General features: G+C 35.1%; 1 protein-coding gene across 2 annotated transcripts in view; it reads right to left on the minus strand.

The window, feature by feature from the left end:
* Positions 1–22620, minus strand: part of LOC150103173 (alanine aminotransferase 1) — a 225310-nt gene that overhangs the window by 161109 nt on the left and 41581 nt on the right. For both annotated transcript variants that reach the window (XM_090397351.1, XM_090397350.1), the window contains exon 2: positions 12272–12361. In XM_090397351.1, the coding sequence (XP_090253477.1) occupies positions 12272–12361 (90 nt within the window). The remainder of the gene's footprint in view (positions 1–12271; positions 12362–22620) is intronic.

Genomic DNA, 22620 nt, shown 5'->3' on the forward strand with positions numbered 1-22620 from the left:
TTTTTAAATTCTTTGTCGGCAGCAGTACATGAGATGTCACGTAAAATCGACCAAAGTTCGTGGTTTAAAGTGCACGAAAGCTCATCTTCGACGGCACGAATAGCTGCGTTAATATCCGCTAAGAGAAAACGCGTGGCGGTGATTTGTTCGCGTAGCTGGCACGGTTATATATTCTGAGAGCTTTTTTTGAAACAAAACGGTGCTTGAATTTTACACAGCTCGGGATTACTTTATTATCCCGGCAGCATTTCAGGAAAGTTAGACGATTTAATTGTCTAGACAGCTTCAACTTCAATTTACCGTATTGGCGGGCCCGCCAATACGGTAAATGTATGCGACTGCCCCAAATTTGTGAGGCTTACATCAGCAGACCTTCAGCCCAATGGCCAAGAACACCTACTTAGCCCACTAGAGGGCACCATCAGAACTTTTAGGAGAACAATAGCTTCATCTCTTCATTCCCAGTTACTGTGTTTGTAGTGACAACGTGCACGTGCCTTTTTTTTTGTAAGTTCCTTTAGAAGATGCAACGTGACGTTGACGAAATATCGAAAAATATTTATTAAAGTATAATTTAATTTATATCCTTAACCACGTTGTTCAATTCCTTAAGTGTTTTAATAATTCTTATGCCATATCCATATGGGCCTTCAACAGAACTTATTCTTTCCTTTCCTATTTGGGCATTCCAATCACCCATAATGATTAAGACCCTGTCTTGCACTACTCCAATGTCTTGAATAGTTTCCTCTATTTTCTCATAAAATTCTTCATTTTCAGATGTGGTGGGTGCATAAATGTGTATAATCATCAGCAGTTAAGGTTATGTCTCTATTAAAATTCATATTATTCTTTCCAATTTCCTATGAATGTGAGAACTCCTTTTCTATAATGAATGCAACTCTCTTTCTAGACTCATTTCCTCCACTTCCCATAACTTTATATTCCTTTCCATTTGGAAGAGTAGTTAAAAATTCCATATCAATCACCTTTCCAAAATGTCTCTGACAATTTAAGTATTTTAATGTCTAATTGTTTCATTTCTCTACACACATTTTCTACTTTTCCAGGTTGATTCAATCTTCTCACATTCCATGTACCAAATTTTAGCACTTCGTTCATTTCTATTACTTCTAACTTCCTTGGTTTCTGCAGTAATCAATTTCTCACTTCCAGGCTGAAAGATCAGTGGACAGCACTGAGGGCCAGTCAGATCACATGGCAAATTCTTCTTATATCTCTGACATACCATAATTTAACACTGGGGCTAATACTCTAACTGAGCCCCAAGAACCAGTTACAGTGTCCACAATTAAGGTGGGACAAGTACCCAGGAAGAGAAGGCAGACTCCCACTGTTTAGTGTAATAAATTCAGCAGTATAGGAAAGATTATTATTACTATTACTATTATTATTATACAAGCACCTCCATGAAGTCTGAAGACTCATCACAGGAGACCCAATCTATCATACCTTTCATTGAATCCATTAACATACAAAGCACTCACAACTGACTCTGGCAACCCATTCCACTCATTCACAACTCTCCAAGCAAAAAAATCTAGTCCTCACATCTCTACTAACCACATCTTCATTCAATTTCCAGGAATGACCCCTTGTTCTGGTCCCTCTAGCCAAGTGATGAAATATTTCTCCTGCATCTATCCTATAAAACTCTTTAAGCAATTTAAATGTTTCTATCATATCCCCTCTTTTTCTCCTATCAATCAACTTCTGTAATCTACACACCTTCAATCTATCCTCATAGGGAACTATGAGGACAGATTGAAGACAAGACTCAAGCCTGGTCCCCAAGAAACCCAGGGGACCAGACTTGAGCACAGTAATCCGGATGCAGACATATCAAGGCCTTATAAAGAGGAATAACAACTTCCTTATCTCTACTTGTTAATATGTCTTCGATAGCCAAGTAATCTCATGGGTAATCTACCTTAACAATATGTCCTCTAAACTTTATGTCTACCACAACTGCTTAATCTCTGGTTTCATCTATTTCATGGAGTACAGTGCCATCAATGTGATACACTGTTAAATCTTGAATGAAAGGTTTAATTTTATTGTAAAAATATTTCATTCAGATTTAACAGGTAACAAAATTTCGAGAAAAATACTTGTATATAGGTATAGGTGAAATTTAATGAAAAAAAGGAAGAGTCTTTTAATTGTAAATTCTCCTATGTATTATATTGTTATGTGTCCTTGTAAAACCGACAAGGATTGAAATTTAGCAAAAATTATGTTAGCATGAGAAAGTTAGATAGACACATACAACGAGATAATCGGCTTATAAATATGACCCGAGGCAGTCACATACTCGAAGACCAAGTTGCACGCGGGAAGTCCCTGTGGAGAACTCAGCGAGGAGAGAACGGTACCAAGTGCAAGAAATTTAGGTGCCGGCCGAAAAAGGTGATGTAGTAGGGAGAACAGCTCAGGAAGCAATGTATATATAGAGACAGAGAGCTTGGTGACGCCAACTAGAGGCTTTTGCCTTTTTTCTCCCTTGGATTCCTGTTCCAGTCATTCCCAGAGGAGGAGTACGTGAGCGCAGTCAAGAAGAACTATGTCCAGTGGCAGCTATGTGGCCAGATAGCGATCCAGTGCAAGCATAATCATCGGTATGGCGGAAATGTCAGCGCAGACCGAAACAACATGCGGAACCACATGGACCGATCCTGGCAGAACAGCTTCGCCCACATCGGAGAAGGTGACTCGTGATTGTAATCGCCAGTTTGTTCTGAAGACAGCAAACTGTGGGAGAAGGTAACAAGCTGTGTGAAATTTATCGAGAGAAAGGACTAGAGAGAGATCCAGTTACTTGGTAATGTAAGAACTTTTTAATTCCTTTGTATACTAGAAAGAGTTAGAATGCAATAATGTGCAGATATGCTCAGTGACTGGACTTATATGAATTGAAACAGGACTTTAGAATCTAACCAACCTGTAAATTGTGTCATGTCTGAGAATGAGGTATTGTATAGTGTAGAGGTAATGTACTAATGTATGTCATAGCCTAATATATCTTGAAATTAAATAAGGTTAAATACTTGGATAGGATTGTCAAATGTTGTAGGAAGGAGTCATTAATTTAAATTAGTTGCAGATATTGTCTAATGTTGAGAAGGATTAGGAATATTAAGGTTATGTCTGTTTAACCCATTTAACTTGTAGGAGAGATTTAGCTTAATTAAGTAACCTTTAGTAATTGTGTATTGTTGTATTAGCATGATGATGAATAAACTTTTTTTACCTAACGGATTGCCTGATCTGAAATCGCAATGCACCACTCATAAAAATAGAACCTGAGCGAATCAATAGTCGGGGATAGCTACGACTGCAGTAAGGAAAAAATTTAGACATATAAAGTTTTGTAATTGGAAATATTAATTGCACGATTATCGACAAGTGTGTCATTCTGAGAATTAACTCCCTGGCAAAGAAGCTTCTCTTGTCTAAGAATTTGGATGGTGCGGCTTCAACAAATCAAACAATTTACAATATACATATAAAAAAAAATAAAAAATTTTTTTAACAACACGGCTTGTAATCTATTTATCCCAAAATGCAGAACTTTATATTTCTTGACATTAAACTGACACCCATTAACTTTTGCTCATGCTGACAGCCTATTTAAATCATCCTGCAAGCTCTCTGCATCACCTTGATTAACTATTACTCTACCTAATTTCACATGATCAGCAAACAACTGAATATTTCCTTTCAGGTTATTTCCTATATCATTTATGTACAAATTAAACAGCAATGGTCGCAGCACTAAACCTTGCAGCACACCACCTGTTTTTGCCTCAATTCTGCCCATCCATATACCAATTTTTGATATCTGTCCAGCAGTCACCCGCTTATCCACTTAACCAGTGTCATATCCATCCCCATTTGTTCTAATTTGCGTAACAGAGCTCCATGCAGTATTCTGTCAAATGCCTTTGCAAAATCATCATGTAGCCATTTCCTTCATCCAACTCAGCTGTTACTCTATTATAAAATGTTAGTAAATTACTAAGGCATGATAGACCCTTCACAAAGCCATGTTGATCCTCATACAGTATCATATTTTTATCTATCCATTCTTAAACTTTCTTTTTTATCAATTTTTCGAGTACTTTTACCACCACCACGCCTGAAATACTGATTGGTCTATTTGCTACTGCAGTCTTAGAACCTCCCTTATGCAAAGGAATTATTTTGCCCTCTTTCCATTCCCTTGGAACTCTACCAGAGCTGTGACTTAAATTAAAGCCTTTAATGAAAAGCATTGCCAGTTCCCTTGCACATTCTTGCAAAACACTAGCTGATATATCATCTAATCCCACAGCTATATTTACATTGAGATTCTACAATATCCTAAGAATCTCCAATTCATCTACCTCTGTTCCCACGTTATTGTCTGTCACATAGGTTAATACAGTAACCTCACTAGAATGATATACCCTTGCAAAGTGGTCACTCACTAACAACTATTTTATCTGCTTCTGTCTCCTGGACCATCAGCACTCATTAAGGTTAATCTTCCATAGTCATTCTTCCTCTTACCTGCCACATAACCAAAAGAAGAACTCTTTAGGATTTCCTTTCAACCACTGAGATAGAGTCTTCTCATAATCTGATATTGCCTTGCTTGCCATGCTGATTACCTTTCTCTTTATATACCTTCCACAGTATTTCTTCTTCTGAAGCTCATGCTTAATGATATTACTCATTCACCTAACTCCTACCTAATTAGCCCTCCTTACCCTAGGTATACAATTTAATACTGCTTCCTCTAGATAAGTGCTTCCCAAACTTAAGGATGTAAAGGCCCCTTTTGGAAAAATTTAATTTAAATATTTCAAGGTGCCCCCCATCAAAAAAAAAAAAAAAAAAGTAATACAGACATATATTATCATAAAAAACAATCAGCTAACCCGTATATAGGGAGTAGGCAAGGCCATTTTTAGCCCTATCTAACTTTTGGAGACTGAGTGGGCAGTTCAATCTCCACTGGTACCCAATCAGAGATAGCTGGCCATGGGCTATCACTAATTAAGTGCCACACAGTGAAGAGAGACAGCTCAACAAGTGCGGCCATCTCGTGGTCCCTAACCCTAACAGTTGTATTTAGTGTCTGAAATAATGTGGGTTCCATGGTCGATCTGGCATGCCCAAGCCAGAGATCGACTAACTCGGGAACCAGTCAAAAAAAGGCTTAGAAAAATTTCTTCTAGTTGCCTACTAGATTCGAAACCAAGAAGTCTTCCTTCATGCAGTCAAGTGCTGTGGTGTGCAAACACCACATCCACTGAGCTACACAGGCTCCTCATATATTATTATAATATTTATTGTATTTATATTCAAGATTTTGAGTTTGTAAGCTTTTTTGTGCTTCTTATCAATACCTTTGAAATGAAACTTATATGAATAAGCATATATTTACTAATATTCATTAAGCACCAAAATACACAGGAAGCAAAATTTGCGAACCAACACCAATGTGCGATTTTTTCCATTAAAATATAAAAAATAACAAAAAATAAATAATAAATAGAAATTAAATGCGTTTCTTTTAAGATTAAAAAAAGAACTACTTAGTCTTTAAACATTTAAAATTTGTTTTCATTATTTCACAGACCCCTCAACAAAACCTGCGCCCCCCCCAAGGGGGCTGCAGCCCAAAGTTTGGGAAGCGCTGCTCTAGATTACTGCTAACAATATCCATGCACTACTAACATCCTCACCCTGCAGTGTTTTATGCCACATATTTCATATGCTTTTTTGGTACATATTTCAGCTTCTTCCTAAGTTTGTCATAATCACCTGCCTTGTAGTTCTCCTTCTTGATAGATATTCCTCATGTTTTACAATATTCCATGCGGTGAAAGTTACCATGTAATCAAGATCGCATAGTAACTTTCACCAATTGTAGGCAATGTTGTCACCTTGATTATGGATAGCTCTTCTGATCCTATGACCAGGTCCAACACTCTCCCACCCTGGTCCTCTCCACCACATGCTGCCTTAAGTAATTATCTCTCAGCAGGTGTATAAATTCTAATTTCCTTTCTGCGATGTGATCTTCCTTCCTTCCAGTCTATATCTCCATATTTGAAGTACCCCATAATAATCACTCAACCTGTATTCATTGTACTAATTTGACGATGTATGAAATAATCTCGCAATGCTTCAAACGAACAGCCACCTTCTCACACGTTCTACTATTCTTTTTGGTTGCAATTCATCTGCTATCATCAGCAGCACTCCCCCCCCCCCCATCCTATCTTCTCTATTTTCCCTGAAAATACTAAAACACTTCACATTCAATCCCTGTAACTACATCATCTGCTGTTAGCCAAGTCTTACTAATGCCTATAACTTTTGGCAAATTTGCAAATGCCCAAAACTCTTCCTTCTGTTCTTGATACTTCTGGCATTAGTATATAGAAACTGCAGCATCCCTTTAGTTCCCCACACACCTTTACTTTCTGAATTGACTACCCTATTCAAAATTTTTTGCTTGAGACAAGATCCCTGACTTGGTCATTCTCACTCACTCACTTCATGGGTGCCTTCACACAAACTCACTTCCATTGTTTAAGTTTCCCTAAATTTGTACTCCAGCATGTTCAGTGAACAAAGCTCTCTGCAGACACCTAACACCAAAACCATTTAGATGCAGTCCATCAGCATTGTACAAATCCTTCTTACTATCAAACGGAGACCACAGATCCACAAATTTTACATTATTCCTTTTGTACAATCTACAGATAGACTCATTGGCTATCAATGCTCTCCTCCTCAGCTCACCTCTATCATAGTGTGATAGGAGACTTACAATCTTCACCTTCTTGCTCTTCAGTTTTGCCTCTTCTAACAACTCCTTTACATCCTCCCTCATACAATACTTCATCATCATCATCAAATTCCTGTCATTTACCCACAAGGGGTGTACAGGATATGATAGTACTACATGAAAAAATTATATCATTACTAACTTCCTATCTACAATTTTTCTCCAAATCAGTCTGTTACTTGTCAAGACTCCAACATTATCAGATCTTATATTTCTATCGTCTAAGGCACTTTGTACCGTATCAATCCACCTATATCTTGGCCTTTCTCTGGGTCGTTTTGCTGCCAACCTGGCAGAGAACACTTGTTTTGCTAATCTTTCCTCGCCCATTCTGTTTCGGTGACCATACCACCTGAGATTAGCTCTGCTAACGCATTCCTGGATGCTGACAATATCAAGTTCTTTCCTAATATCCTCGTTTTTAATATGATATTGCCATTGATGCCATCTATTCACGCCTATAATCTTTCTCAGGACTCTCATATCTGTGGTCTCTAGTCTTTGGTTGAGTGTTTTACTTCTGACCTAGGCTCTCAGATCTATAAGTTAAAACTGGTTTGAACACTGTCTTGTATACAGCTAATTTAGTGTTCCGACTAATTTCTCTCTTATTCCATATGAATTTATTCAGTTGACTTCCCACCATACCAGCTTTGCTGATTCTGTTGTCTATTTCTACATTTAATTTACCATCTTCAGTAAAAATCGTGCCTAAGTAGCTGAAATGTTTTACTTGTTCCACAGGTTCTCCTTTCACAACACAGTTGACATTTTCAATGATTCTGCCTATTTTCATTGTCTTTGTCTTTTTATTGCTGACCTTCATACCATATCTATTACAACAACTATTCAATTTAGTCAGAGAATCTTGGAGACTTGTAGCAGATTTATTTAGAAGTATAACATCATCCGCATAAAGCAAAGAGCTGACATTAGAATACTTCTCACCTCTCAAATCTCAAAGATTCACTCCTAGCCCTCAATTACTCCAACAGCTTCAGAGGGAGAAATGAAGAGGAAAGAAAGTAGAGTAGGGACCTATCTATAGATAACAGCAAGATTTCTGTTATTTGCCATCTTGGGTTTGCCATTCCCATACTCACTAGGTGTAAGTCCCTGAAGTGGCTTGAAGTAAATATCTACTTATTTCCTTGTTTTTTGTGAATTGAAGAAACAGTTAATTTAGTGTTTTGACTAATTTCTCTCTTATTCCATACAAATTTATTCATCTGACTTCCTACTATACCAGTTTTACTTATTCTCTTATTATTTTGATAATTAATTTGATAGCTTCACTAAAATTGTGCTAGCCAAAATGTTTTACTTGATTTTTAGGTTCACCATTGAGAATGCAGCTGATGTTTTCAAATGTTCCTGCCAATCTTTATAGTCTTTTTATTGTTGATTGTCATTCCAATGTATTTTAATAGTTGTTTAATAAAAGAGACATCAAGATTCAAAGTACATTTATTTAGGATTATAACATCACCTGCATAAAAAAAAGCTGAGTTTTAGTTCATAGGTACAGGCTTTTACTTTAGGCTGCAAAGTTATCTCTACTGTTATAAAGAATAACAGTGGAGATAGTTTGTATCTTTGCTATATATCTCATTTTCAAATCTTCATGTACATCCTTCAATTCTAGAGGTCTAGAGATATCCAAAATATTCACATTAATTTAGTAATAACCCCTCAATCACCCCCCCCCGCCCTTTCTTCTATTCACAAGTTTCTGCAAATGGTATTGTCTCAATCTGTCTTCATATTCCAGACATCATAATGCTCATTCTTCTCTGGACCCCACCTCCAAAACAATGTCATTATTCTGAAAACCATGTAATCAGATCAGCATAGTAAATCATACATGGTCTGTTCAAGGTCATATATAATGGAGCCAGTCTTCTTTTTCTTCTACATTTTGATCACTGTCATAATTAGTTGTGATTTCATCACAATTTCAATGTGAACCCTAAATTTAAAGTCCCTATCTACCATCACTCCTGGATCTCTCATATTCTCCATGTCCTTCAAAATTTCCTCATTAAAAGTATACTCAGCATTATCCTTGTTTATGAAATTTCAAAACACTTTGCAACATTAAACTGGTAGCTCCACTTGCATTCTATTTAGATCCTCCTGCACGGCCACAATATCTGTTCTACAACTCAGTTCTTCCCAAATTTGAAATCCCTATGCAAATTTGCAATATGCAAACAGCTATATATATATCTAATTATACATATCTTAGCATACAGTTAATCATTAACATACAGTTAAACAACAATGGTTCAAAACAGACCCTGCAACAGACTACCAGTGACTTTTCTCTTTTCGATAATGCTCTCCTCATATACAACTTGCTGTTACTATCTCACTCACTAATATATTATCCCCATCCAATTTAATTTAGGTATCAAACTTGTACCCCAAAACTAACTGTTGAAGTAATAGAATCTATCCTATTCAACTGGCATCTACCCTACAACATGGAAACAGGTCCACGTCCAACACATCCCAAAGAAAGGTGATAAAGTAAACAAACAAACTGTCGTCCAATTGCTCTCACTTCTGTTCATGTGTTGGTGGTGTAAGCTAGAAGGTCAGCAACAACCAACTCTTGAACCACCTAAAGACTTAACGACTAATCAGTGACCAGCAGTACAGATTCCACCACTCACAATCTACAGCTGATCTTCTAGCTTACACCACCCACCTCTGGACTTAAGCCATGGAAAAATTTCGATAAACTCATGGTTTCTCTTGACATCTCCAAGGCATTTGATGGGGTTTGGCACAGTGGGTCTACTTAGTTTCCTCTCTTCAGATTTCCTCACCAATGCAGGAATGTCCCTAGATTCTGTTCTTTCCCCCACTCTTTTCCTCTTGACTATAAAATGACTTGCTTTCACAGACTTCCAATCCTATCCATAGCTTTGCCAAGGATAGAATTTTGACAAACCTTGTAATGCTGAAATATTAGAATCCTTAATGATCCACATGATCAGTGGCCTGAACTCCAATCTCCTAGCTATATCCTAATAGGGTAAGGACAACCTTGTAGATTTCAATGCCACCAAAACTCAGTCATGTGATCTCTTGCAAGAAAGAGCTTGCATCTCTCCCCCTTACCTTCACCAAACCCAGATATCCAAACACAATCAGAGTTCCCTTCTTGGCCTGATCTACTCCTCCAATCTTTCCTGGCACAATCAACTATAGCTTCTACAGCTGCCAAAAAAACTTGGTATACTTTTTTTGCAAAAGACACTACTTCACACCTGCTAACTCTATAGAAATTCCACATCTACTCGACCACAGATTGCTCAATTCTATTCAGAAGAGGACAATTCAGCTAATTAATGATCTCTCAATCACAGATGTTCAGTTTCTGCCTTGTATTTCTTCTACAGATACTTTCATGGACAGTACTCTGCTGAATTGGCACTAATATTTCTACAAAATCATTAGAACAAGAGCCACTGCTAATCAACACCCTATTACAGTCCATCATGAAACTCACTAAACCAATTTCACTGCCTCCTCTTTCATTCCATTTACTTGTTATTTGGAACAGCTTTCTCCAAAGAATAGAATCTTCAGCTATTCAAATAAAATATCAAGAGAGATTCCTCCTTTTTTCTTACTTTCTTGTCCACACACACAGCACTAATCTGCTTATAGGTCTTGTGACTTTTCAATAGTGGTAAAATAAAAAAAATCATTCATTTTGTTAACATTGTGTTTTTAGTTCATCCCATAAAATCAGTTCTTCTAAGATACACATCCAGCTTGAAATAACAAAGACAATTTTCTAAACATGAAAAGCGAATTCCCAACTGATTACATGAATAATACACTGCCAATATTTATTTCAAAGGAACTTCAAGCTGGATAATCAAACTATCAGATTATAAAACTTTTATACCAACTTCGAACATTAAAAACAGTTTTTGCACCACCTTACTCTAAAGGAATGCAGGTTGAGTGGATTTTAATTCTGCAGATTTATCGTGCACTGTGTGCATGAGAGACAAGCCTCTATAGCTCAGTCGCAAATCCCATCTAAGATGCCAAAAACCGTTATCAGGATTTTCAAGCAATGCTGAGTTAGCCAATCTCACATGAATGCCGCTGGGTTTTTTTCTCCCAGAAACTAAGGGTTCATTCTACATCCCAATAATTTTCATCCCCCACACAGGAAGACTAGCCAAGAGAACACATACAATTTACATACACAGTATATTTATATGGCTAACCACCTTATCCTGGACTCATGGTTATGAAATCCAAGGATACCTTGGACGGTTATGGGTGATTAAAGGCCCAAGAAACCACAGAAGAAGAAAAAATATATATAGGCATACCCCAGTCATACAACACATTAGGTTCTGTTGGTATAGCAAATCATTTCTTCCCTTTTTCCCCTCCACTTATAGATGCACGTAATGGTTTAATAACGCTTTTAAGTGGCCATACGTATGTGCATAAATGACATAAATAAAGCTTTTGTTTATATCAGATATGTAAACAAAAAATTTAGAATAACTTTTCCAAACATCACGAAGTTATTTTGAATAGCTTGGCTTAAGGGAGCATGCCAACCAATTTGGTTGGAGTGTTCCCTTAAGTTTACAGATAACTATAATATTAACTGGCGTAACACTTTTCACTTCACTAAGAACAACTGAAATAACAGTAGTGCAACGTAAGTTTAGCCTACAGCCCATCTCAGTTCTCGACATGCCATCATCACTAAATTAAATCATTTTAATCTTAGTATTTAACATAATAGATTTATGCATTGCCTTCTTTTCGCTAAAAACAATAACACCCTTACTTTGAATTTTGTCTACCATTATTAACAACAATAAAATAATTATAAACAGTTTATAATTCACAGCAAAAAAAACCCCGAAACACAGATGTAGTGAGCTATGATCTCAGTTTACATAAAGTGCACTGATTGATTCACAGGAGCATCATGTCACTGTATGATCAAATGCAGCATCATATAAATGAGTATTGGTTACAATTGAAGAATGTCATATGAGCAAATCATTGTAAGGCAGGATATTACTATATATGTGACAGACTATTCAGCCTAACATAAAAAAGGGAAGATAATATATATGAAGATCTAAAGAAACCATAATGGTCATATTTAGTAAGAAATCTTCCACAATTCACGTAGAACATAATAATGCAAACCACTTTACCACAATATACTAACTTGCAGTTAATAAAATTCATATGTTATTGTTTTTCCTTTTTCCCAACCAACTATGTAACTTGTAGGTCGGGGGAGGGGGACACTAACCATCGTATTAGTGTATTAGGCTATAAAAGTTTAGTGTAGAGAACTGCTTTGGGGGAGGGGGGGGAAGAAAAGGAAAAAACCCTACTTACCTGACGAATAAAAGTGAGTGGTTTTTGTCCCATTGCATGACAATCTCCTATATTTGCTTTAATTACTTCTGTAAATGGTTTTTTAGCACCCTGAAAAAAATAAAAAAAAGCGTTTTAATTTGTTTTTATGCTACCCTTCTGAAATAGTTTAGGAGTTACTGATTATATCTGTCTCTATAATAAATTCTCAAAGAAACTATACCAGATATTAGCTAAGTATATCATTTCAGCACTTTTATCATTTGGGTTCTAACAAGATTACCACAGAAATATCAGAATGTCAATTGTCCAAGAAGGTCAGGTGGTCTATTCTACACTAACATAGACCTACACGCTGAGCTTGCAGGCTTTCAAAATCAGATCTGACAGAACAGAATGGTTAAACTTTATTCTTGTAGTCTGCTATGTCTGTATATATTGTTAGTGTTCTTTTGGCTAATCTACCTGTTTTGCAAGATAAAACACCCAACTTTCTGGGAGGAAAAAACCCTGACACCTCATATGAGACAGGCTAACTTATCTTCAATTGAAAAGCCCTAATAAAGGTTCACTGAATCCTAGATGGAATTCAAACCCAGGGCTTTCCAATCAAAGGACACTGTCGAAACCAACAAAGCTATGGAGGCTCTGTTTAGGTGCACAATAACAAAAAACAATTCAACTGAATGCTAGGATATACAAAGTATGCATCCACTAAAAGCTTTTCTGATCTTGAATTCATTGACAGTAAACTTATATTTAAAGACATGCACAAGTTCCGGTTAAATGGAGCACAAAAATAATTTTTAGTTCTTTTTCAGTATTCAAATAAGTAAATAAAGCATTATACAACACATGATTTTTTATAGCTTTCATATTCCATATAACTGACTTAATCTCACAAGACTTCAATAACAATTATTTTTTGTTAATAATGTAGCTGATAATCTAAAGTTATGAGACTTTTTTTCACTCTACTTCTGGGACATTATTGAGCGAGAGTAAAATCAATGATGAGCATCAACATTATAAGTGTGCCTGTTACAAAATAACCACATATTTACTAAAATAAAGAGCCAAAAAGCTTCACTTTGGTGATGCAAATTTATAAAAATTAAGTGGATATTAAATCCAGCATTATTTCAAAGCCAAATATAGAAACTATATAAAAGTTTCTATATGAAATTCTATTTCATATAGAAATATCATATATGAAATTAGAATATAGAAATTTCATATATATTCTATATAAAAGTTTCATATGAAATTTGACCAGAGAGCTTACAGAAATACACTCGCCGATATTTATGAGTTGCACTAGCTGAACCTTATAGGAGAGATGATCGCTGCCCAAGTGTCCACATATTCCCCTCCTATACCTAATATTTAGGTAGAGATGTACACTTATACACCATAGTAAATTGAGTTGGCAGATTGGTTGAACGACTATTTCCATAGAAATTTTTGGTGGGTGGTCAAGTGGATAGCACACCCACTCTCCAAACTACAGGTTGTAGATTAAAATCCTACAGCAGACATGGTGGGAGATGAATTTCATCACCTGGTGTATAACTATGCCTAGTGGAAACCTGAAGTAACTTGAAAAAGTTCCAGTTCCATGTTTAGTCTTGAGAGCTGGAATTCTGGATTATTTATCAGCTACAGTTTAAATTTTGCGAGAATATTTACGATTGTTACTAAACAATCCTAAATGTGCTACTTATAATTCTCCCACGCTTTGAATCATCAACAAACTAAAGATTTCCCATCAGTCCACATGAAATATCACTTATAAACAAATTAAACACCAAGGGTCTGTACCCCCTTTCGAGTCTTCAAAATTCAAGGCGAACTGGCCTACCAGTCTGGAACTCGGGGGGGGGGGCAACTGTAGGCGCCAGAGGGAGGAACCTCCCTTTCGAGTTTTCAAAATTCGAGTCATCAGAATTCAAGGAGAACTGGCCTACAAGTCCAGAACTCGGGGGATTGGGTGCGTAGGCGCTGGTTAGAAGGGGGGGGGGGAGAACCCTTTCGAGTCTTCAAAATTCAAGTCATCAGAATTCAAGGAGAACTGGCCTACCCATCCGGTACTCTGGGGGGGGGGCAGAACCCCCTAGTATGTGTGTGTGTATATATATTATATATATATATTTTTTGATATTATATAATAAATAAGGAGTTGGCTGAGTGAACTACCCATGATGAGTCTGCTGACTTCATTGAAGTTGGTATGATAATATAAAGACAAAAAAAAAAATAACCACAAATTAATATTCAAGAATATGTAAGCATCAGTAACGTACAACAGAACAGTCATTTTTTATGTGACCCCATCCACAAAACGTTTTGTTTTTGTAAACCCAAATCACGTTAGTACTATGGCGTATGCTAATTAATTTTTAAAATAAGTTTTCGCACGTGCACACACACGCAAACATGTATTACTCAAGTCCTGAATAAGCAGGGTAGTGGTCTCACAGTCCTGCCAACCTAGGATGGGGATTAAAGACTACTAAAATGAATGTTTAAAGCAGAATGAAAAGACTCCAACAAAGTCCTTTCTAAGATATAAGTGAGTTGACACAATAAGAAGTGCTTTAGAAGACTGAAAATCAAGGATCTAACAAATAAGAGAACCCAATCTGGATGAGAGTTGTTGATAAAAAAAACTGGCCATGAAAGATTGATTGTGCTGAATTATCATAAGTGCATATACTGAAAATAACAGACGGTTTAGATATAAAATATCTGTGCAGAGGATTGTATGACTAATTATTGTATATTATTATTATTATTACTATCATATCATCAAATTGAGATGTTCATTAATATGCACTAAATATAAGTTTTGTCTTTTATAATATATATATATATATATATATATATATATATATATATATGAGAGAGAGAGAGAGTCTATATGGCAATATTTCTGAAAACAGAAAACTGCTACTTGCAGTTTAGTACAAATTATTTTGCATCCAATTTCGTGGATCTTGATCAGTCTCTTTATTTGATGGTCTTTAAGTTCAAATCCCACTGTTGCATGAATGTTTCTGCAAGTTTTCAGGTGGACAGACTATTTCAGTCACATGTTGTGAGACTACCATCCTGCTATTTAAAGGCCAACATCTTTCTCTAAATCCAGGAGTAAGTTAATAATAAGGTGAGACACCTTTTGGCAACTCATATAGGTAAATATGACTTCTCCATTACTTCCACCTTAGTATCACCACCTCTGGGTCTGGCTCCAACTGACAAGACCTTAATGAAGGTTGAAACTGGGCACTTTTTTTCAAATAGTTAGAATGTGATTTAGTCACACAGAGAGAACATATAGACAGTTTATGTTCATACTCTCTAGAACATGGTGACCTGAATGTTACTTTGACTCTGTTTTCACACAACTGACATTTATAGTTTGGATTCTTCACATATGTAGTAGATAAACTGAAACTAGACTTATGGTGCAACATGCAAAGTGAAGGATTTTGGCATGTGTTTTTCTTTACTATCATAATAACAATGAAGTATCTCAAATCCTTTCCATTATATCTTATATTTTGTTTCTATATCATGAAATGTTTCAGAAGTGAAGTGAAGAGCATGAAACAGCATTGACACTGACATGTTGTTTTATATACACCCAATTCTCCACTTACACGGTAGTTTGGTTTCAGAAAAATGACGCAAATGAAAACCGCGTAAAAAAACAATACAGTGCATATGAAAATATAGAAGAATGGTTCCAGATGTGAAAACCTGATATGAACAATAAGTTATTTTCAAACAAAGATAACATATGAAAATCACTGAATAAAACTCTTTAATTTTAAATACTTATTTAAAGTATATACACATGTATCTTCCTTAAAGAAAATAGTGTGTTATTAATAAAACAGAAATTCAAAAAGGCTTAAATACACCTGCACATATGGTTATTAGTTAAATTTTATTTGCAGTGACTTTCTGACAGTAGCCGCATTCTTTTGTGTGAGAATGGAATGAAATCACTTCCATCACTTGAAACACTTTGGCCGTCCTGTTTGTATTGTAATGGCAAAACGTTTTCTTCAGTAAAAAGAACTAAATTAGCACTAATTTCTAATAATTTGAAGGTTGATTATTTTTTTTACCATGAACTCTGTAATTAATGGTTGAAATCCTGTTTTGACTAGATCATTGTATAATTCTTCATATTGCACCATACATGACTTCAGTTCATGTTTAAACTGTTCAGCTCGCTCAATATTTGGATCATGTGTAAGAAAATGACTTTGCAATTTACTAGCCACTTGAGGCCCTTTTTTAATTAATACTGCAGTGAATGGAATCTCTTCATCATCATCACTTTTTTCTTTTTCATAGAGATTCTCAAGGACAGCTTCTATTATTTCTAACAGCTTTGTCAACCATTAATTCTTCAATATCTGTCTGCAGACAAAAAAATCATCAAAACCTTCTCTACAAATTGCATGTATTAATCTGATGATATTGGTATATTCAGTTGTATGCAAACAGTCCCGGCTGGTGGCATGTGCGAAGTGTGCAATATACGCAGGTGCCGCAGAAGAAAAGGCGCCTAAAAGATGTCAAAAAATATGAGATAAGAGTTTAAACGAACAACGAATGGTACATATAATTATGAATGTACGTCGTCTAACGGTCGGGCCCCTTCAGACCCCTCCCAGAAACGAACAAATAAATTCTGAAATTGTATCCTGGACCCGATTATATCACTGTAATTTTTGATTAAAATTTACGAAAATATACCTAAAATAGTTCTTTATTTTTTGATGTATCATAAATCAACTTATGATTAATTGTTGAGTTCTGTGTAAGGGCCATATCCTAATTTTAATCGGATCGGATGCATGTGGTCCGGCCCTAAAAGTTGGCTTACTACTAATAACGCATTCTTCTCAACATTCGAGCCTGTTATATTACCGGGCTGTTAGGACGGCGTCAGTGACACAAAATAATCAGCGAACACTCTAGTCCAATGTGAAACGTTCTTGTAAAATTCTCTCATCTATTTTCGTTGAATCTTCCTGAGAGAACTAAGTAGGCTAGTATTCTGTAACATTTCCGACAAGTTATACTGAACAACTTTTGGTTTAAAAGAAATATTGTTTTGTATAAAAGACAAAGGTAGGACATTTCACTTGCTTTAGAAGAAATGTATCTATGTAACTAGGATAAAAAAGATTTGTAGAAATATGGGGTGAAGTGAAATTCCTGGATTTTTTGAAATTTTCAAATATGAGTTAAAGGTCTCCAACCCTTAGGGCTGATGTTTTCATTAGAAGAATTTAAAAATTTAAAAAATTATGAATTAATAGAAAATATAGGATAAATATTTGTGAGAACCTCCCCGAACTTCGCCAAAGCAATATTTCAAGGGACTTATTTATCTTCCTTATAGAACCTCGAAAATAGTGCTTGAGTAAAGCTCTGGGAAGTTTTCACATTGTTTAATATTTAATAAACAATAAAGATTTTAATAAAACACCAATATAACATCTAATACCAATCAACATTTTCCGTTCTTAAATTTTTAAAAGACAGTAATTTTATCTTTATTTTCAAATTTATGTTATTTTAATAAAAATGTTTTTTGCTGAAGAGAATAATTTCAATTATTTTAACGATGGCCTCAGAAAATATGGCATTTAGAGGGTCTTCACAGATAAATTATCCACCGATAATAATAGTAAATTTTTAAAATTGGTCGAGTTGTTCTCAAAATTTGATCCATTCTTAGAAAAACGTAAAACGGGCAATAGAAAATCCACACAAGACTTATTACTTGGGAAAAGATATCCAGAAGGAAATTATTTTATTGATCGCCAAAGCTACAAAGGATAAGATTTTGGACATGGTCAAAAATGCAATGTATTTCTCAATTATTGTGGATTGTACACCTGATAAAAGTCAAAGAACAGATATCCATTGTTGTGCATTACATCCACATCGAAAAAACAGCTGAGGGTCACAATGCCAATGTGGAAATTAAAGAAAGTGTTTTGGAATTTATTAACGTTGTAGAAACAACTGGAGTAAAGATGAGTGAAGAAATTTTAAATTCTTTGAAACAAAGTGATTTATATATTATGAATCTTTGTGGTCAAGGCTATGACAATAGAGCCAACATGCGAGGTAAAAGAAACAGTGTGTAGTCTCAAATTGCAAATATCAATCCAAGAGCCATTTTCATTTCGTGCGTCTGCCATTCCTTAAATTTAGTCGTTGTTGATGCAGTAAATGAAGCTATTGAAATTGTTAATTTTTTTTCAACCATTCAAATAATTTACAAGTTTTTCTCAGGATCGACAAAGCGTTGGTATATTTTTCAGTCCATGTGTTGTAAATTGACAGTGAAATCGTTAAGCGATACTAGATGGGAAAGCCATGTTAATGCCGTTAGTGCTTTGAAGACCGGATTGAAAGGTATTTATTCTGCGTTAAAAAAAGTCGTTCAGTTGGAAAAAGATTCACTTACATATATAACAGCGGAATCAATCGAATCAAAATTAGATAGTTTTGAATTCATTTGTGGATTAATAATCTGGCATGATGTGCTTACAGAAATCAATTGTACAAGCAAGTTGTTACAATCACAAAGCATGAATGTTAAATCAGCAGCAACTGCATTGAAAAGGACAACTGAATTTCTCATTTCCCATAACTCTGAAGATTCCTTCAAGAATTATATTTCCCAAGCAAAATGCATCGCAATAGATGCGAATTTAACAGACGATTTTAGTCTTGAGTTAGATAATTGAATCCAAAAGAGAAAGAAATTTGTTGACGAGGAACCAGATACCCCGGAGCCCGTTGATGCAAAATGGAAATTCAAAACCAAATTTTTCGACATTTTGTTCACAACAGCAATTACTTCAATGAAGGAGCATTTTGATCCATTTAGTGGTGTTTTGGAGTTCTTTGAATTTTTGTACAACATTACAAAATGTGATAACATGGAAGACCAACAATTGGAAGAAAAATGTAGTTCATTAGAAAAAGCATAAGTGACAAAGAAAACAAGGACATTGAAGCAGAAGAACTGCAAATAGAGCTGAAATTATTATCTAGAAAAATTGTAGAAAATAGTACACCTGAAATGGTTTTGAAGTGGATTTATAACAACAACCTTGAAGAACTCATTGCAAATTCACTGATTGCATTGAGAATACTATTGACTTTGCCTATTTCAGTTGCTAAGGGAGAGAGAACATTTTCTAAATTACAATTAATAAAGAACTACCTGTGATCAGCATGAGTCAAAAAATCTAAATGGTTTGGCACTAATTTCATTAGAAAATAATATTGCTCAGTCTATCAACAGTGATGTACTGCGACAAGATTTCATTAAAATGAAAGCCAGACGAGTCCCTTTCAGCAAAATTAATGTAAAGAATATTTGAATAAATCTCTTAACTTTATATAACTTTGAAACCTTTGAAAAAATTTGTATAAGCAGGACTAATCCGCAGATAACATTATACTGTAAAGCGGTTTTCATTTGTTTTTCATTTCCTGTTCGTTTTATTCATGCTTTATTAAAAAAAAAACTTTTTTGGAAAGGTGTCGAACATTAATCACACACACAAGAAAAATACTATGAACCGGTCCTGTATGCAAAGGTATAGATGTTTTTTTTTTTTTTTTTTTTTTTTTTTTTTTTTTGCACATTCTGGTCAAGTAGCTTTCCAGCATACATTTAAAGTTGATGGTTTCAATTCTGATAATGCCAACGTTTGATGCAATCCAAAATAAAAAAATTTTCTTCTGCACATCAATAACTGTCAGTAAATTATCCTTATCTAGTTTATCCATAATGTATTGGAATGTTTTTCTTATGGAGCAAGTTTTGAAGGTAGCAATCACATCCTGGTTTAGTAGTTACCTTCCAGTGCACTGGTAACATGTTAAATCCACAAAATTCATTGCCCACTATCTTAAAAATTGATTAATGAGTAATGGTTTTAACATATGATCTCCTGAAGCACTGCTGCAAAATAATAAAGTCACATGATCCTTAGATGCTTGAAAACCACCAACACTTTTTTTGTGATTTTGCTATACAAGTTTAACTTGGCTTTTTTTTTTTAAAACAAAAAAAAGGCAGTCTCTATAGAAATATTCCGGTTTTGTGATCACATGTTTATTATAGAACTGTTTTTAAAATACTAAACAAGTACTAAAAATAACCCGACAAGTTTCGTTAGTCGTAAGACTAACAGTTTAAAGCACAAATTATAAAAAATTACTAAAAACAAGCTCATTTATTGGTATTATAAACATCAAAAAAGTTCATTAAAAAAAAAAAAAATAGATCTATGTTAATGCTTGTTAGTTGGAGACAATGCTATTTGTTGTTGCGTTCTGTGGTTCATGCTCACTCTGTCTGAGGTTTGAAGTGGGTAAATTTTTAATAAACTATGACCAAATTTGATTAAAAATCCAACCTTGGTTTTTGTTGCATTGCATAGGTATTTTAATCATATTTGCTGCCTGTTTGAATTTTCTTATGAAACAATTCTTATCAATATAGGACATGTTTGTTCTATCCCAGAGTACATCATGACCGGTAGAAACTGTGTGATATGCTAAGCCAGATTAATGTTCTCTCTTCTTTTGTATGTCCTTTTGATGTTCGCTCATGCGGATTTCCCCATATCTCCCTGTCTGTCCCATGTAGCAGATGCCACAGGAACAATGAATATTATAAACCCCTGGTTTTTTCATTGGGTGACATGGGGATTTCAGAGGATGAAGAGATCTTGATATTTTTTCAAGTGGCAGGAAAGTCACTTTTATGTTGTACTTGCAGAGTAATTTGGCTAATTTATCTGTTACATTCATGATATAAGGAAGGGTGACTGCGTTCTTGAAGTCTTGTTTATTTAAACTTTTTGTAGGTGCTTTATTGAGAATTTTCTCTATTATCTTAGTTGTGTACCCATTCAGTTGTAGGATCTGTGTTAAATACTGTATTTCTTCTTTCTGCTTTTCTTCTGTACTGGGGATGTTGTATGCTTTATCCCTTAAGGCAGGGGTGTCAAACTGGCGGCCTGCAGCCCCCGACGCCTCAAGGAAAGATTTTAAAAAAAGGATGATTGCTTTTTATAATAAAACAGAAATTCCGTATTTACTCGAATATAACTCGCCCTCGCATATGACTCACACCCCTGTACTCTGATTTTACTTTATGAAAACAGAAATTAAAAAGTTTTGCATGTACTGTACATCTCACAGGAAAATAAAGTTTAACCACTTTCACGTCCGAGCAATGACTCACTCCATGCAGTAAATAACATGCCTTCCCAAACTGCAATTAGAGACAACTGGTATAAAAACGGCACTAACTAATGAATCACATGTCCCCTCCCACATTAACCATGCTGTTTAGACTTAAGCAAAACCATGTGTTTCACCAGCAAACACAGTATCTAACTAAAGTCTATTGTTTTTAGTTAGATGTGTGTGAGTGCCCCACTAACTCAAACACAAAGCTGCAATAAAATTCGTAAAAGTTTTAAAACTATGACATTTAGAGTGAATGTTGTTAAGACAGTTTCAGATATTATGGAATTTGGTTGAAGAGAATTAGCGTTTTGGCTCAAACATGTCAGCTTGACTTTGTGTTTTGGTAACACGATCTTTTGTTAATACTGCACCAATCATATCCACATCTTCATAGCTGTTTTCTCTCTATTGGCTTACCATTGTTGCCTATTTGATGTTCTGCTTTCACTTCTCAGACATTCGTGAAGGGTGTTCATTACATATCTAAAATCTTGTAAATTATTTGTAATTTTTACTTGGAATAATGGGAAAGAAGACGATGCTATTTGGATAGATGACTTTGACAATGCACACAAGGAAACCACTCTCGAGGCCGGAAGTAGCTATAACGAAGAGGAGATTCTTGGTAAGTCATCCCCATTTTCAGTTTTTTTTCTGAAAACTTTTTTCTAAAAATCCCCGCATATATCTCACACCATGAATTTTTAGCTTTAATTTTTGGGGAAAAAAAAAGGTGCGAGTTATATTCGAGTAAATATGGTATTGATTTATTCGTTTTCATACGACATTTATAGTTACAATATGGATGCAATGACCTGCTATAATATAATTGCAGTAATAAAAATTTATATTGCAATTTCAATGTTAGATCTGATCGTAATCAATCAAACTATATAGTTACAATATGGATGCAACAATCTGCTATAATATAATTGCAATAATAAAAATTTATGTCGCAATTTCAATGTTAGATCCGATCCTAATCAGTCGTAAACTATATTTATGCTTTCATTGTTAATTTATAGCACGCTGCTGGTAGCATAATGAAAAAGTTGAAT

The sequence above is a fragment of the Typopeltis vanoorti genome, chromosome 9, assembly GCF_054136105.1.
Source record: "Typopeltis vanoorti isolate ZY-2024b chromosome 9, IOZ_Tvanoo_1.0, whole genome shotgun sequence".
In the NCBI taxonomy this organism is placed as follows: Eukaryota; Metazoa; Arthropoda; class Arachnida; order Uropygi; family Thelyphonidae; genus Typopeltis; species Typopeltis vanoorti.